Source organism: Arachis duranensis, chromosome 9, assembly GCF_000817695.3.
Source record: "Arachis duranensis cultivar V14167 chromosome 9, aradu.V14167.gnm2.J7QH, whole genome shotgun sequence".
In the NCBI taxonomy this organism is placed as follows: Eukaryota; Viridiplantae; Streptophyta; class Magnoliopsida; order Fabales; family Fabaceae; genus Arachis; species Arachis duranensis.
In genome coordinates, this window is record NC_029780.3 from 114,292,460 (window position 1) to 114,308,315 (window position 15,856).

The 15,856-nt window shown below is 33.6% G+C and overlaps 1 protein-coding gene across 1 annotated transcript; it reads right to left on the minus strand.

Moving 5' to 3' along the window:
- Positions 1-6,962: 6,962 nt before the first annotated feature.
- LOC107467462 (mechanosensitive ion channel protein 6) lies at positions 6,963-11,556 on the minus strand. The gene is made up of 5 exons (XM_016086567.3): positions 9,126-11,556; positions 8,647-8,770; positions 7,887-8,180; positions 7,591-7,793; positions 6,963-7,493 (listed from the first exon to the last, which is right to left on the minus strand). The coding sequence occupies exons 1-5, from the start codon at positions 11,090-11,092 to the stop codon at positions 7,208-7,210; spliced, it is 2,874 nt and encodes a 957-aa protein (XP_015942053.1). The 5' UTR covers positions 11,093-11,556; the 3' UTR covers positions 6,963-7,207.
- Positions 11,557-15,856: the final 4,300 nt, after the last annotated feature.

The window sequence follows — 15,856 nt, forward strand, 5'->3', positions numbered from 1 at the left end:
ACAAAAAAGATCCATTTGGGGAAGAAACTGAAGACCAAAGCCACAATAGACATAGCACTAAAACTAAAAGTACCCATGATTGTAACCGAGGAACCTAGGAACATAAGACCACATGTCATCCTTATCATTTGACTTGTAACATTATGCCTCCAAAGTCCAAACTGCAGGTATTAAAAGTTTAAAACTGAAGTGAAGAGGACCAAAGACATTACAGAGAAGCATACTTGGAATGCAATTGATACAATTTCTTGGGAGCGTATCCATCTTTGTTCTTCATTGATTTAGTGTCGCTGCTACAATACTCTCCACGTGCTACAATTCCAAGAAAATAGGTAACAAATAGACACAGACACAAATATTAGAGGGATAACTGGATAAGTAAACTACAAAGAAAAAAAAACACGAATTATTAAGTTGTCGTATCTAAAAATATAAGAATATTTCTATTGTTAATAAATTTAAAAAATATTTTATCGATAACTTTATAATTTAAAGATATTTTTAGTGATTTACTTTGAATGGATTCAAATTAAATTAAGTATGGGTTAAATTCAATTTTTAAAAGGTGAAACTTATTTTATTTTTTATAATTTTAAAAGTATTGATTTTGATTTTAAAAAAGCTTAATTTTGATAAATTTAAAAATTATATACAATTATTTATTTAAACATTTTGATTAATTTTTAAGTAATGAATTTTAAAATAAATTCTTTTTAATAATATAATAATATACAATTGGATGTTTGTATAAAATTATTTTATATTATAAATGTATGAAAAATAATTTTTTAAAAATTGTATTGTACAGAAGATTTAGTGTGTGTTTGGATTTCAGTTTGCAAATGGGAGTTTGCATAAAAGTGATTTTACAAAATTGATTTTGATGAAAAGTAAGTTTGGGTTAACGTGATTTTTGTTTGGCAATTTTTATATCAAAATTGATTGTAGTAAAATAAATGTTGTTTGGAATATTCTATAATTTTTTAGTACTCTTTAATTTAGTATTATTTTTTACTATAAATTTTCATTATTTATGGTTTTGTTGTTACTTCTAATTAATTTCTTATTTATTTTGTCTTTTTTATAGGATCATAATTTATATTATACAAAATTTTGATAATAAACATAGTATAAAATAATTACAATTATAAATTTTACAAAGTCAGAATAAAAAATAAAAAAAATTAATACAAAACAAAAATAGAGTACTTCAAAGAATAGAAAAAAATCATACACATAAGAATAATAAAAATTCCACAAAATTAACAACATATATCATATGAACAAAAAAATATAATAAAAAATAAATAAAATTCATATGAATAAAATTAAAAAAAATAAAAAATTTCATACGCAATATAAATATAATGAAATAAAAAATTTCATACGCAACCTAAATATAATGCAGTAAAGGATAGACAAAAAAGAATTCATATAGAAAAATAAAAATATCCTAAAAAAAGCCAACAACATTTGTCATATGAATAAAAGAAATACAATAAAATAAATAAAAAAGCCAAACAAAAATAAAAAAATTCATAAAAAAATATACATATAAAAAATAGTATAATAAATGATTAAAAATACTCATAAAAATATAACATGAGAAATTAGAACACTACACAAATAATATAAAAATATTTATCATATAAATAAAAAATATAAGTAAAAAATATAATAAAAAACATAAAAATTAAAATATAAAAATGAGTATTAAAAATAATAAAAAATTAAAATATTTAATTTGTTAGTGATTAAAACAAATTTGAACTATTTTAATGAAAAAAAAATTGGAACGAATAACTATGAAGAAGTAAGAAGAATTACAAAAAATTATTATGAAAGTAATAGTTACTAGTATCTTTTTATAGAAGAAAATGAAGGGTAGGGTTAGTAAAAAAGAAATAAAATTTCACCTAATTTTCCAAAGACAACAAGCAACCATGAAAGTGAAACGCAGAAGCTACAAATTTTAGCTTCTCCTAAACGTGCGTTTAGAAGCAGAATCACTTCTGCGTTCAGGAAGATAAAAATGGCCAAACAAAAAAGTGAAACTTTCAAGAAGCTCAAACGTGCTTCTTTCCTCTCCAACGTGTTTGCCAAACACACCCTTAGTCTCAATCATTAGTCAATTATTAGTTATTACTATTTATCTAGAGTTACATGCTAAAGTAAGAATGATCAAATTATGTGTGCATAAAAAATTAATTATTTATATATATTAAAATATAAAATATACGTTAAAAATAAATTAAATAATATATATAATTATTAATTTTATTTGCAGATAATAATGATTGACCGATTAAATATTAGTTTGAATTGATTTATTTAAGTAAAAAATATTTTTATAAAAAATAAAATATTTTTATTAAATTTTAAATATATTTAAGTGCATTTAAAAAAATAATTTTATTAAAATAAATTATATATTTATTCTGAAAACTAACAATATTTTCTTTTAAAAAAATTTAAAAAGATATTTTTAATATTTATAGTATTTACTTATTTTGGTCTCCAAAAAATTTCAGACCAGACATTTTAATTTCCAACTAAAATTAATTACTCGATTGGTCCTTAATAATTAGAGTGAATTACCAACCTGACTCCTGTCCATTTCGCAAAATGACAAAGTAACTCCTGACAGATAAAGCAATCCACTTTGGTTCCTAATCCATACTTTTCGTGACACAAGGCGGTTCCTGTGGGTGAATCTTCGGTAACTACGAACAAAAAATGCTGAACTGTCACAGTGAGCATGTGTTAGCTTGCTGATGTGGATGAATGCTGCAGATGTGGACACCTCAAATGGTTAGCGGGTTAATTATCTTCATTCACGTCAACCAACAGCATCAATCCTTTCGAAAGGAGTTTGAGGAATGGTTTGGTTTGAAACTGTTTGAGATTCGAAAGGAGTTTGAGGAATGGTTTGGTTTGAAACTGTTTGAGAAAACCGAAAATTCTTAATTATTGATTGATGTTGTTGGTTGAAGTTGTTTTAAATTGCGATTTATAGGATTAATTGATTGAATTTTGGATTTTGTAATTTTCTTGGGTTGAGTGTTGTTGTTATGGTAATGGTAATTGGAAGTGATTTGAATGATTAATAGGTATTTGGTTTGATTTGGTTAGGACCCGAAAAGAGTGGCAGAATCCGAGTTTTAGAGGAGATGCTGTCGAAATTTTATAAAATTGGAAGTTTCATTCGAAGTAATTATTTAAAAAGATTTAGTTTTAAACATTATTATATGTTTTAAGATTGATTTATTTATCAAAGAAAGAATTATGTAATGAATTGGGGTTGTTGATGAACGGAATGGAAAGAAGGATGATGAGGATTGACTGAGTTATGATTTTTGAATGAATTTGGAGATGAGATATGGATTACAAATAATGATGATATTGAGAATGACTTGGATATTGATGAATGTTGACTGAATTATTCATATGGTTATGAATTTGAATTATATGAGACACGAGTTTTTCTGGGTAGATGCAGTGGCTTGCCACCACTTGCTTCGGGTTAAGACTCGATACCCTGTTGACTCTATGACGTAAAGGTGATCGAACACTTATAAATTTCGAGGAATGGTATACCCATTCAGTGATTCGATATATATATATAGAAAAAGCTATGCATAGACTCATGGGAATGCGCATCGGGGGACAGTTCAATAGTTTAGCAAACTGGATTTATCGGGTTGGTTGTATAACCGACAGATGAGCTCATTAGCAATAGAATAGGCATGCATCATATACATTTATATGCTTTGCTTGGGTTTGAATTTGTTTTGGTTTGTATAATTGTTAAACTGTTCTTAACTGCTACCTGAATTATTTGCTGTAGCTGCTACCTAAACATGTGCCTTCCTTGTCTGTTTTGTCTGTGCTTGTCCTAGAGTGCTACTTTTGAGAATGAGCTTTGGTGCTGAATTGATGATTGTGTTGATTGATTGCGTGGTTGGTTTCTGATTAAGATTTTCTTATAAGAAAAGAAAGGTTTTGGATTTCTGAAAGATTAAATATTGTTTTTTTGAAAAGGTTTTGAATGATTAGCTATTGGTTTTTAAAAGATTCATAAGGCTATGATAATCACTAAACTTGAAAACAGTTTTCTTAATAAATATCTTCTTATAAAAATTCTAAAACTCCATGGTGAGACCGTGTAGTTAGGTTCTCACCCCCTACAGCTTTACCTTTTCAGGAATCGAATGAAGGAGCATTATGAAGAGTTATGCTGCGTTTTGGTTTATATGATTTTGTATTAATTAGATAATTTTTCTTCCCTCGTCTTTGTTATTACAATTTTATAAGAGGGATAGGAGTTGTATGTTTTATATGTATATTACATTATAAGCTATTATGTAAGAAGTATTGTATATGAATCTATGCCTGTGTGTTTTTTTAAGATAAAGTATTTATTTTCGGTTTTCAAAAAAAATCAGCGATACATTGTCGAGTCATAGGCTCCTATTTTAATATTAAATATATAAAGTAGTCGTAATACTCCTTGCTATCAGAGTGGCGCAGCCGGAAGCGTAACATTCTGGTAGTGAGGGTGTTACACAAGGACCGAAGTGGATTGCTCTATTCGTCAGGGGTTGCTTTGTCATTCTGCGAAATGGATAGGGGTTAGGTTGGTAGTTCACTCTAACAATTAATTCCGTTAGTCACTTAGGTCCTTTATTCCGTCAACTCTAATTGAGGACAAAATGGTCTTTAACCCCTTCTATTGGAAACGACACTATTCTCCCCCAATTTCCATCATATCTCGCATAATCTAAATAGTCTAACACTGCAACTTCAAGCTACACAATGCATACTCTGCAACTTCAATGTTCACAAGAAGAAAAATTCTCAACTTTTTCTCAACCAATTCATACTCAGAAAACTAGTGACTATGTCTCTCAAGTACTTGTCGTCTTCGATGGATCCCATGAATCTAAAGAGCAAGTCTGATTTATTAAGACCCGTCATCATCGTCGCCATCTCCCTCCTCCTCTGCCCCATCATCTCCATGGCCACATTATCTACCACTCTGATCACTTCATCTTCTTCACCAAACCAATGTTCAATAATTGTTTTAGTTTCCATATGAGCGGCAACGGCAACATTGCTCGCTATATTGATAGATTGGATGCAAGGTCGAAGCTGTCTGCCAGCTTGGACTCTGGGAGAGAAGGAATGAAGCACTTAAAATCCATTCTAAATGAGAATTTGCATGTGATGTTAAAAGAAAATTTTCTCATGATGTTCTAACGTCCAACAATCTATATTGCATGCCGGAGAGTGGAGAAAGGCGTGCCCTTGGGGTAGTTGTGGAACTTAGTATGAAGGATGTGGTGGACGTTGTCGGAGTTGGAGTTGATGCTATTATCGAGGACATGGAGGTGATACTGTTCTCGATGACGTGGAAGTGGATGTTTTTGGTGGGTGAAGTGCGGAGGAGGTGGGTGTACTAGTCACAGAGATTTGGAAAGTGTATGGTCTATAACATGTTGAGATACGTGCAATACGTGTGGCAGTTACACTATGACTTGATCTTGGAACTGAAGAGGAAGAAGGAGAAGATGGAGAAGAAGACTGTGAAGATGAAGAAGCAAAGTATGAATGCTAAGGTCATGCAAGATACGATGGAAATTAAGGGAGAACGACATCATTTTCGAACAGAGGGATTAGGGACTATTATGTCACCCGTTAGAGTTGTTAGGGACCATTTTGTCTTCCGTTAAAATTGACGGAGTAAAGAACCTAAATGACTGACGAAGTTAATTGTTAGGGACTAGTCGAGTAATTAATTTTAGTTAGAAACTAAAGTACCTGGTCCGAAATTCTTTAGAGATCAAAATGGGTAAATACTCTAATATTTAAATACTCTTTTTAAAAAATTATTCAAATATAAAATAATTTTTGTTAATTAAAAAAGAAAGAAACAAAAATAAATATTTGTTTCAAAATTAATTCAAACCGACCCTAAAACAAAAAATAAATATGCAATTTTTATGGGAATTGAAATAGCAAAAAGCAAAGATGAAGTTGATGTGGCGCCTTAAACCACACACTGAATTGGAAGTATACCTTTATTCTTGGATTCTTGCAGAGTAGAATCTTAGCAATTCCACCATTGCCTGAAATGGCAGCCATACAGAACGCAGTGTTTCCGTCAGCATCGGTAACTTCAATGTCTTGCACATTATTCTTATACTCTTCTACCAACTGGCTTGCTAAATTGATGTGCTCCATCTTCAGTCAATGGAGTACATTTCCAATTAGGGTTTCTTTCGTCTTTTAACGAATCCATGGTTAAATTGTGAGGAATTTTGTTCTTATTCATAGTAATTAATACCTATCAAGTCTAAGCTTCCACTTGTAGCTTCGCAGCAGTTGTTCTCTTATTAGATTCAATAGTGTGAATTCACCAGATTTTGTGATTCATAAAGATACAATTATGCAACCACTTACCAATTTGGATTCCAAAGCTACTCCCTTTTTTTTTTCTTTTTTTTTCTTTTTATTAGTTTTTAATACATAAGAACTCATTTATATTTCAATAATAATAATAAGAGAGCTTCTACTATGCATATTTTACACCTGCCTAAGCTGCCTTGAACTATGAATGCTGGCTTATTTATGAGTTTTTTGCAACTGTGCCACTGAGGTAACCACTAAGCATAGTAGGCATGGTGTAGCTTACCCTTCTGTACCTCTTTCCTTTGAGGGTTGTTTCATCATTTCTGGTATGTGGAGCAATAGGTTGGTTTTGAGGTTCATGCTTTGGTGGTCCATGTTATTGAGGAGATATTGAAGATTTGGAGTGGCTGTGTCTGACATTCATGGGTAGGTTAGGTAGGTTTAAGAGTCGCATCAAAGAAGCTATAAATTTGGAGCAGAATAGGAATGTCAATATGTCATGTATCATGATGCTGATATGTCTGAACTACAAGGAAAAGAAGTAAAGCAAGTGATAATAATACAAATCTTAATCAGCATGAGAAAAGGCATGTATGTGCCATTCCAGATTGGATGAACTCAGCTTTTATGAATTACAGTCTAATCTTACAACACAACCAACTAATCTAACAACAAAGAGAAGAAAACTATACACAAAATTTTACCCTGATTACAACTAACACTTTATCTTGTATAGCAGATAATGGTATTGAAGTACAACAAGAGATGATGCCATATCTCTGATTCTTCCTTCTACTCAACTTGTGATTGTTGACCAACTTGGTGGAAGACGCTCAGAAGTGGTAGGCATGCTTCTAATACTAATATCGAGCGGCTGCAGCCGGTACTGTATGTCAAGCTCCCGGAAAATCTTGATCATCTCGTCGATCAACAATGACCTCCTTATGAATCTCTCTCCCATGTCTTGGAAGTTCATCCTGTGCGTTGGCCAAACCGCAATTCGAACCATGTTTAAGAGTTCACAATCCTTGAAGACTATAAATGGTGATGGATACCAGTGCTCCTTCTTGTTATCAATGTAACTGCATCATAGAATTCCCAAGTTTTAGTCAATCAGATATACAATTACAATAGTAAGAAAACATACACAACTCAAGGAAATAATTTATGAGAAGATACCTCTGTATTCTGTGTTTCATTTGAGTAAACTTTTCCATTGGTGTAGACACATGAATAAGGAATTCAACAGAATCTCCCATGTCAGGACTGCGGTAGAAGTTGTTTATGGCCTTTGTAGCAAGGACACTGTTAGGGATCATTACCTTTAAATTATCATATCTCAGAAATATGGTGTTCAATATGTTCATTTCTTCCACAACCATCTGAAATTAGCGAGCGAAAAATGGGAAGATACAATTAGGCCACGCTTTCATGAAAGAAGAAAGCGAAAAACTCAATAGAGGGATGATCTTTACCTGGACCCCTTCAATTTCGCATCTGTCTCCAACGTCAAACGGGTGCATTACAAATAAGAAAATAATGGCTTCAAATATGGTCTTGCAGGTATTTCCAAATATGAATGCAACCAAGACAAGCTGTGAGCTCACGAAGAGGAGAAATTTGGAGGTGGCAATTCCCATTATCAAGAGAAAGATAACTAGGATAATAATTGCAACTAAGAAATTAAGCATTCGATGAAGCTTGTTCACCGCCGTTTTCGTATCATTCAATGTCAAGGCGAGTGCTCTCCTCTCTCTAAAGGCATTGACCTGGATAATTAAAAGGCAATATATTGGTGTGAATACTGTAGAAGTAAACCAATTAATACTTGGATGTATACATCAAAAGAAACCAAACACCAATAAAAGATTGACTATGATCTCTGTCGAAATTTATTCATGACACAACCTTCTGAAAGTATGTAAAAACATTGAAAACAAACAGAGGAAACATCAGCAATATATATGTTATAGGTTAAATCAACATCCAATCACTAGTGAGCCTATGGATATCTGAAATTTTACCAAGTTCTGTTGATATAGTATTTAAAGTTGAAATGTCTAGGTAAATAATGTCATGTAATCATATTATTGAGAATGTGAAGAATGCAACCAGCAACCGCTATCCAAATTCTGCCTCTAACTGGTAAACAATACCAGAGAGAGACGAGTTGTAAGGTGAATATGTTCACCCAAATTGTTTAAATTAAGCTTTCAAATGTTATTTAACTCTTACCACCCAGTTCTTCAAGGATGCTTTGCTTATTCTTCCGGTCTCGGATGCACCTTCAAAGAGACTCAAGGTTTTCACAACTTCATCTTCTTGCATAAATCGCTGTAAGTCCTTCTTGTATATGAACCTACAAGAAAAGAAAGTGATAAGATAACATGCAGAAAGGATTTATAAACAGTGACCGAATCTTCATTTAACAGAAGATATGTCAACTACCGCATGTAGCAAACCCAAATTGTATGTTAAACACCAGATAAATCATATAGAAATATACAATCAGCACAGATATGATCCTACTTTTGCACATTCTATTACCAGTTTAATGAATCTAAAATATAGAAACTGTATGGTAAATAACTATAGCGAATAAAGATTCTGAATGAGAACAAGATTAACATTATTGAAACTTCATATCAAAAGTTAGAGATTATGAATGCACAAAAAGAGGCAACCCAGTGCGAAGTAAAAGATTATTGGTCAACCTGCTACCACAAGCAACATTCTGAAAAATTTTCTTGGCTGCTCCTTTTGCCTGATTTTCACTTCTAATCTCTGTGGCATTCTCATCATCATTGGTCGAGTTAAGTATCTGTTCATCCAATGTAGTTAGAGCTCCATGCCGAACCATATTGATCAGCCTTTTCATATTCCAAGCCGAGACATTGTTCGGATTCAGCTTATGCAGGTGATCAATAGTTATCCCACTATTCCCATCTTCTGACTTCTTAGAGAGAGGTCTCGAGAACCGTCCACTTACCATCCTGGGGCTTTTCTGGAGCATCCCACTCCTCAACTTCCCACTCTTGTTGGTCGCGAAGGCAGTAGCCCTCAGGTCAGGAGGTATGGTAACTCCGGCTTTCTGTAGCTTCTCGACATCTTCAAGAATCCTTTGCTCCTCATCCTCATATCGCTGAAGTTCGACCAAAGGCGGCCCGGAGAGTGTCTCAATAACAAACTGATTAAACAGTGACTCTTGAATCCTATCAAAATATGTGCTAACATGGAAACTAGAGGCCAGAACCTTAACCATAAGGGTTTTCACCAACCAAACCAGAGTACCAACCAACAAGCACACCAAAAACTTGGTAATATACTCAAGAAAATTACTATGAACCTCTCTCTGAACTTTCTGATCAAACAAGAAGTGCCAAGCTATCAAAACAAGCCCTAACCAAACACAATTCTGAACAGCATGCTTCACACCATACACAAAATACAGAACCCTCTTCCTCAAAAGGAAGTTTCTCTCAATGCAGAACACAGCTACTCTGATAAGCCAACCAGATACCAACCTTCCACATATCAACACAAGAATCATAACCTCCCATTTCCACAGCTTCAGCTGCCAAAGATTCTTCTCCCTTAAGAAAGGAACACTCAGAGTTGTAATCAATGCAGCAATTATCAAAATCAACCCCAACCATTCAAGCAAAACCCATATACTAAAGTGAGATTTTTTATACTTATCAGGAAGATCCTCTTCCAAAAATGGATCATCTTCATCATCGTCATCACCACCACTCTTCTTCCCAAGCAACCCTGAGAACAACTGACCCGACTTGGCAATCCGACCCGATGTTCTTTCTGGTTCTTCTGGTGGGTCCAGCAACCTGGACCGGGTTTTAGTCTTCAACAATGTTGATTTTCTGCTCTGCATGGAAAGAGTTCTCTCTATGGAACCGTTAGAGGTGCACCTCACAACCTCGCCATCACCGCTATGGCCACTCCGAGACGGCAATTCCCTGCTCTGGTGCGGCGGATGCGGCGGCCGATGGAAATCTCCAATGGACGGCAAGTCCCTGCTGTGTCTTCTTCTGATGGCATCGGAGCTATTAGGCATATCAGCCATCAAATTCGGTGGCGCGGGTTCCTCGAACGAAACCTTGAGCTCCTTGGATACGCGGTTGTTCATGCTCGTCGTCGGCGACTCCTCCACCGGCGAAAGCTTCCCTCCTGCGGCAGCGGCGGTACTTGCACCGGCATCGTAGTTGCGCTGAAGCTCCTCCATCTCCATGTCCATGTCCAACGAGATCTCACCAGAAGCTATCTGTTTGCGCAGGAAGCTTCCGATCAGCTGCGACGGCGGGTCCTCCTCCGGCACCGGCGGCGCACCAGATTGGCGGAAATCAAAGCTCACCTCTTTGGCATCGGCATTGTCGCCGGAACTTCCATCTTCGGGCCAGAACTCGTAGCTGGAACCCCTCCAAATCTTGTTTCCTCCGGCAGGATCGCCGCCGTCATTGATCTTGACGACGTAGTCGCCGGCCATGGAGGATAACGGAGGAGGGTCAGAATGGTGGTGTTGGTGACGATGATGATGATGAGATTCCTGGTCTTGAAGGATTGGAAGGTGCTCGTGGCTAGAATCGGGTCCTCCCGACGCGGCAAACCTTCTAGAACGTTTGTTGTAGGAAGCATAGGACTTGAACGATTTTCGGATAGATTGCATCAGGATCGGGGTCCCTTTGCGATAAAGATCGAATTTTTAGTTAAAAAAAGGCACCAACTATGAGATGGTGGTGGAAAAAAGTTGGTGTTTGCTTACCAACAAAATTAAAAATCAAAATGCCGATGATGATGATGTGTTATTAATTTTTTGGGGTCAGAGATTTCAAACCAAAAAAAATAAGTAAAGGTCTTTCTTTCTGGTCACAGCATTGACGCGTGTACAGTGATCACAAGTGTGGAGAGAAAAAGTAGGGTGCGATTATGATGTTTTCGAACTTTTGAATAATATTAATGAAAATGAAAATGCTAGAGAGAAGAGAAGAGAGTAAAGAAGGTGGTAGTGTGGTGGTGGTGACGGTGGTGCCGGTGGTGTTGCTATTATAATAAAGAAATGCTGTGGTCCTTTCTGGAATCAACTATAAACTATGTGTTCCTATGATGTGGGGTAAGAAAGTGATTAACTTTATGATTATATATTGCATTGCATGAGCATCTTTCCGTCTATTTAGGGTTAGAGAGTGGATCAGTGTAAGATTTTAGTGTGGGAGGTACATTTTTTCTGTTTTTGTTTACTTTCTGTTGCTTTAACAAGTTACGTGTCCAAAACAAAATCTTTGCTACCCATGAAGCATGGCCCATAGCTAGGAACAATTTTCTGTTTTTTTTTTTTTTCATATGTCCTTTTTTTCTTTTATTATTTAATATTTATTTATTTTAAGTATGGTGCACATGGCTATTCGCCCATGCCTTCCCTTTATTCTCGGCAATCGGGATTCGGGAAATTATATAACGATAATAATAATTAATGAAGGTAACTAGTTAAACACTTAAACTTGGTCAGTTACTCTAAGACGTAGTAATGTAGTATGCTAGTGTTTATTTCTAACGACAGTATAAATAATATAAATATAAAATTTTATATTTTTATATTTTATTTAGTGATAAATTAGAATAAATTATAAAAATCTAATATATTCTTATTTTTTATTAAAAAATTGAAACAAAAAATATAATTATAAAAAATTTATAAGAATAATAAAAAAAATAAAAAATAAGTTGTATTTTTTATTAGTGTTTCTGTGTCCTGTCAGGATGAACATAAAATATACTAATTTAATGTTTTTGGACACATTGTCTTTATTCATGTCTCTTTTATCAAACATAATTTTGTGTCTCTACGTCCCTATTTTAGTGTCCTATCTCTGTAAACAGATGCAGGTAAGTGGTTAATATTTTAGAGTAAGTTTTTTTTTAAATTCGTCAAAAATTTTAAAAATATATTTTTAGGTTTATTTTATTTTAAGATTAGACTACCATTTTTATCTACGAAAGTTGAAAATACAAACAAATCTACCTATAAAAAAAAAAGAAATTACTATTTGTACCCATAAAATATGAGTTCCATACAACAAAATTATTCAAACACTAAAAAAAATCACATAAAAATACTAAATTACCCTTATCATCATCCGTATCATCTTTCCCTTCCCCACTAATCACTCAATCATCGTTATCTGCTCATCACCTTACCACCACCACCACCACTAATCTCACTCTCTATCTCTCACCAATAATCAATTGATTTTCAAACAATCCTAGCAACAATCTTTTCGGCCGTGAACCACCTCTCTTCCTCCGTGACAAATGTCGCGGCTTCTGTTTTCGTTCCAGCAGCTTCTAGCTTCAGCGGCCACCGCCCGTCCTCCTTCCACCGTGGCCACCCCTCCTTCTTTCCTTCCTTATCTCGCCCTCACCGACTAGAGGATCTTCGTACCAGCCCCTATTTCGTTGTCGCCAGCAACGCTAGAGCCGTAGTGCCCCGCCTCTCCTCTCTTCATCGCCAACCACCCTCACTTACCATGGCTACCTTCTCCTCATCACTGAACTAGTGTCACCGACGGGCCACCGCGCCAGCCGCCATCACCGCGGTCCCCTTTGCGAACCAAAACTGCGGCTCTCTCTCTCTCTCTCTCTACATATGTTTTAAACCACAAAATCCTAATTCACTTATCCTTCTCCTCTTCTTCCCCTTCTTCTTGCCTCTTCAAGAACCAGAGACCTCCAAACCACCATCACAACCCTACCATCATTAACGTCCGCACTTCCAGCCGCCAGAATCTCCACGAACCACTGTCGTCTCCACCATCTGCGACGAATCCGAGCCACCTTCATCGTCCCAGTCGTTCTTTCTCTCGGTCCAGACCACCGCCAACGAACTACTCACCAGTCTCACACCTCCTCCACTGAACCTAACTCAGCCCCTGTTCTCACTCTCTCTTCTACTCCAACGAGCTACCGGTGACGTCACCATCATCATCAGCTTCTCAATTGCCGAACCTTCAGAGCAACTGCCGTAGCTAGCGTCTGTCTCGTCGAAATAGAGCTGACACAGAACAATATCACCCATGTCTCTCAGAGTATGGCTTAGGTGAGGATTGCTCAATTCGTTCAATTCCCCACATGACCTGTTTGAGTTTGGCAATTAATTTGTTGTAGGGACATTAGGTGGTAGCATTCTGTTCTGAATTCAATGAAAAGTTGAAAACGATAATGATAAGTGTAATTTGGAATTTTTATGTGATTTTTTAGTGTTTAGATAATTTTGTTGTATGGAACCCATGTTTTATAGGTACAAATGATAATTTCTTTTTTCTTTATGGGTAGATTTGTCAGTATTTTTAATTTTTGTAGGTAAAAATTATAGTTTACTCTTATTTTAATCTTATTTTAAAATTTATTTATTTGCAATAAATGTATTTTTAATAATTAAATTTAAAAAAAATTAATTCATCATGACAATTAAGGCTCTGTGATAAAATTTTATATTTGGCTTATTTTTGTTAAGAGTTATTTTTGTAAAGTTATTGTTGAATTTATCTTTAAGTATTTTAAAGAATGAACTGTTAGAATATATTTGGCGAAAATAAAAATTTTTTGAAATAAAATTAAAATAATAAAATAATTTCAAGAAAAAAATATAAAGATAGATTAATAGACAAATTATACACTAGTTATATATAAAAAGAAAGTATTATATTAATAAGTTAATTTCCATTTTTACACGTATTAGTTAGTTTGCTTGTTGAGGTAGCTAGCTTCAGTTATGGGTAAAATGCATATTTTACATTAAAATTGAAGAATCTCTTTTTAATATTTATTTACAAATTTTATTAAAAATTCTTATTGAACTTAGTAAAATTTGTTTGGGTATAAAAACAAAAAAGACTTTTAACTCTTATAGAGTATCCTGAAAAATTTAGAATATTTACTTTAAGTGACAAGTGAATTAAGTGGTTCAATCCAATTTTGTTTGTCTCAACCTTTGTTATGGTTAGGTAATATCATAATCATATATAGCTGTATACAAGTTGCATTATTATCATGTGTGAACTGTGAACTATGAATGATACAACTTCAAAAAGCGAAGCCCCACTTCAACTTGCTAATAAGCACAGCTTGAAGCCATGCATGAACAATTAAATACAGCTAGAACTCGTAATCTAAATTAGCGTAACCAATCAAAAAAAAGAAAAAATCTATAACCTACTTTAGCCATTCATTCTTGCTTGTGGCCTCAATTGAAGCAAAACAAAACGCCTAAGCTAAGGATAGATGAGAATGTAACAATGATAGTATATTATTTTATTTTATAATTATATTACGTGAACACAAAAAAACTGTTATTAAATTAATTATTTGTATATAATATATGTTAAAAAGTAAAATACATAATCAAAATTGTATGAAACAATAGATAGAGTTTGTTTGGGTGAGTTTTTAAGAAAATATTTTTTTTTAGTTATCTTTTTTTAAAAGATATTATGGAAAAGTAAAAGTAATTTTATGTTTAGATATCTCATGTAAAAGGATTTTTTTATTTATCAATTATGTTTGGGTATAACAATATAAAAGTACTTTTTGTTTATTTATTACATGAAAAATATCTTTTTTCTAAGAAAAAAAAATATAAATTACAACTTCTAAAAAAAATATATTTTTTTAATTTTTTTTAGTATTTTTATTTTTACTACTAAAAATTTGTTAAATACGCTAAAAAAAATTTTTATTAATTTTTTTTTAACAAAATAATAACGTCCAAACAAAGATATAATATGATTGGAAATAGTTTAAGGATGTGGAAAATGACAAATTTAAAGTCTAATCAGAAAGGGATAGGAATAATTGTTTTGTTAATTAATTAGCTAGCAACAGCAAGAGTATGCGTATCTAAGTTGATGTAATTAAGTTTTGCTTTCAAGTCAATGGTGGTGAGGCTGACGAATAAGGAATTAGCAATTGTCTGATTTTGCGTCATTTTCGCCGCTAAGTTCCATTACGTAGTATTTTATTTTCAGAATGTGAAATGGCTACAAGTCCATGCTTGTTTAATTGCTTTGTCTTTGATTATTACGTAAGATTAACAATACTTAATTTTAAGTATCTGTGACCTGTAAAGTTAATGAAAGAAAACGGCTTATGAAATTAGTGACCCCAATAAATTCAAGGCTGCTTTAGAAGATTCATATATAATTTGTCACACTCGTTCATTAACTAATCCACTAGATAAACAGGGCACTATATAATTATAAATAATGCAATCGATTTGCTGGCAACAAATCCTGAAATTTAGTGGATTGTTCTCTACGCAGGTTGATATTTTGTATATGAAAAAAAATTTACAACCAACACATAAATTTCCCACATTTAAATTAGGGAATTAAGATACCTTCAGTATTATTGCAACGTGAATCTTTTCCGTCTCTTC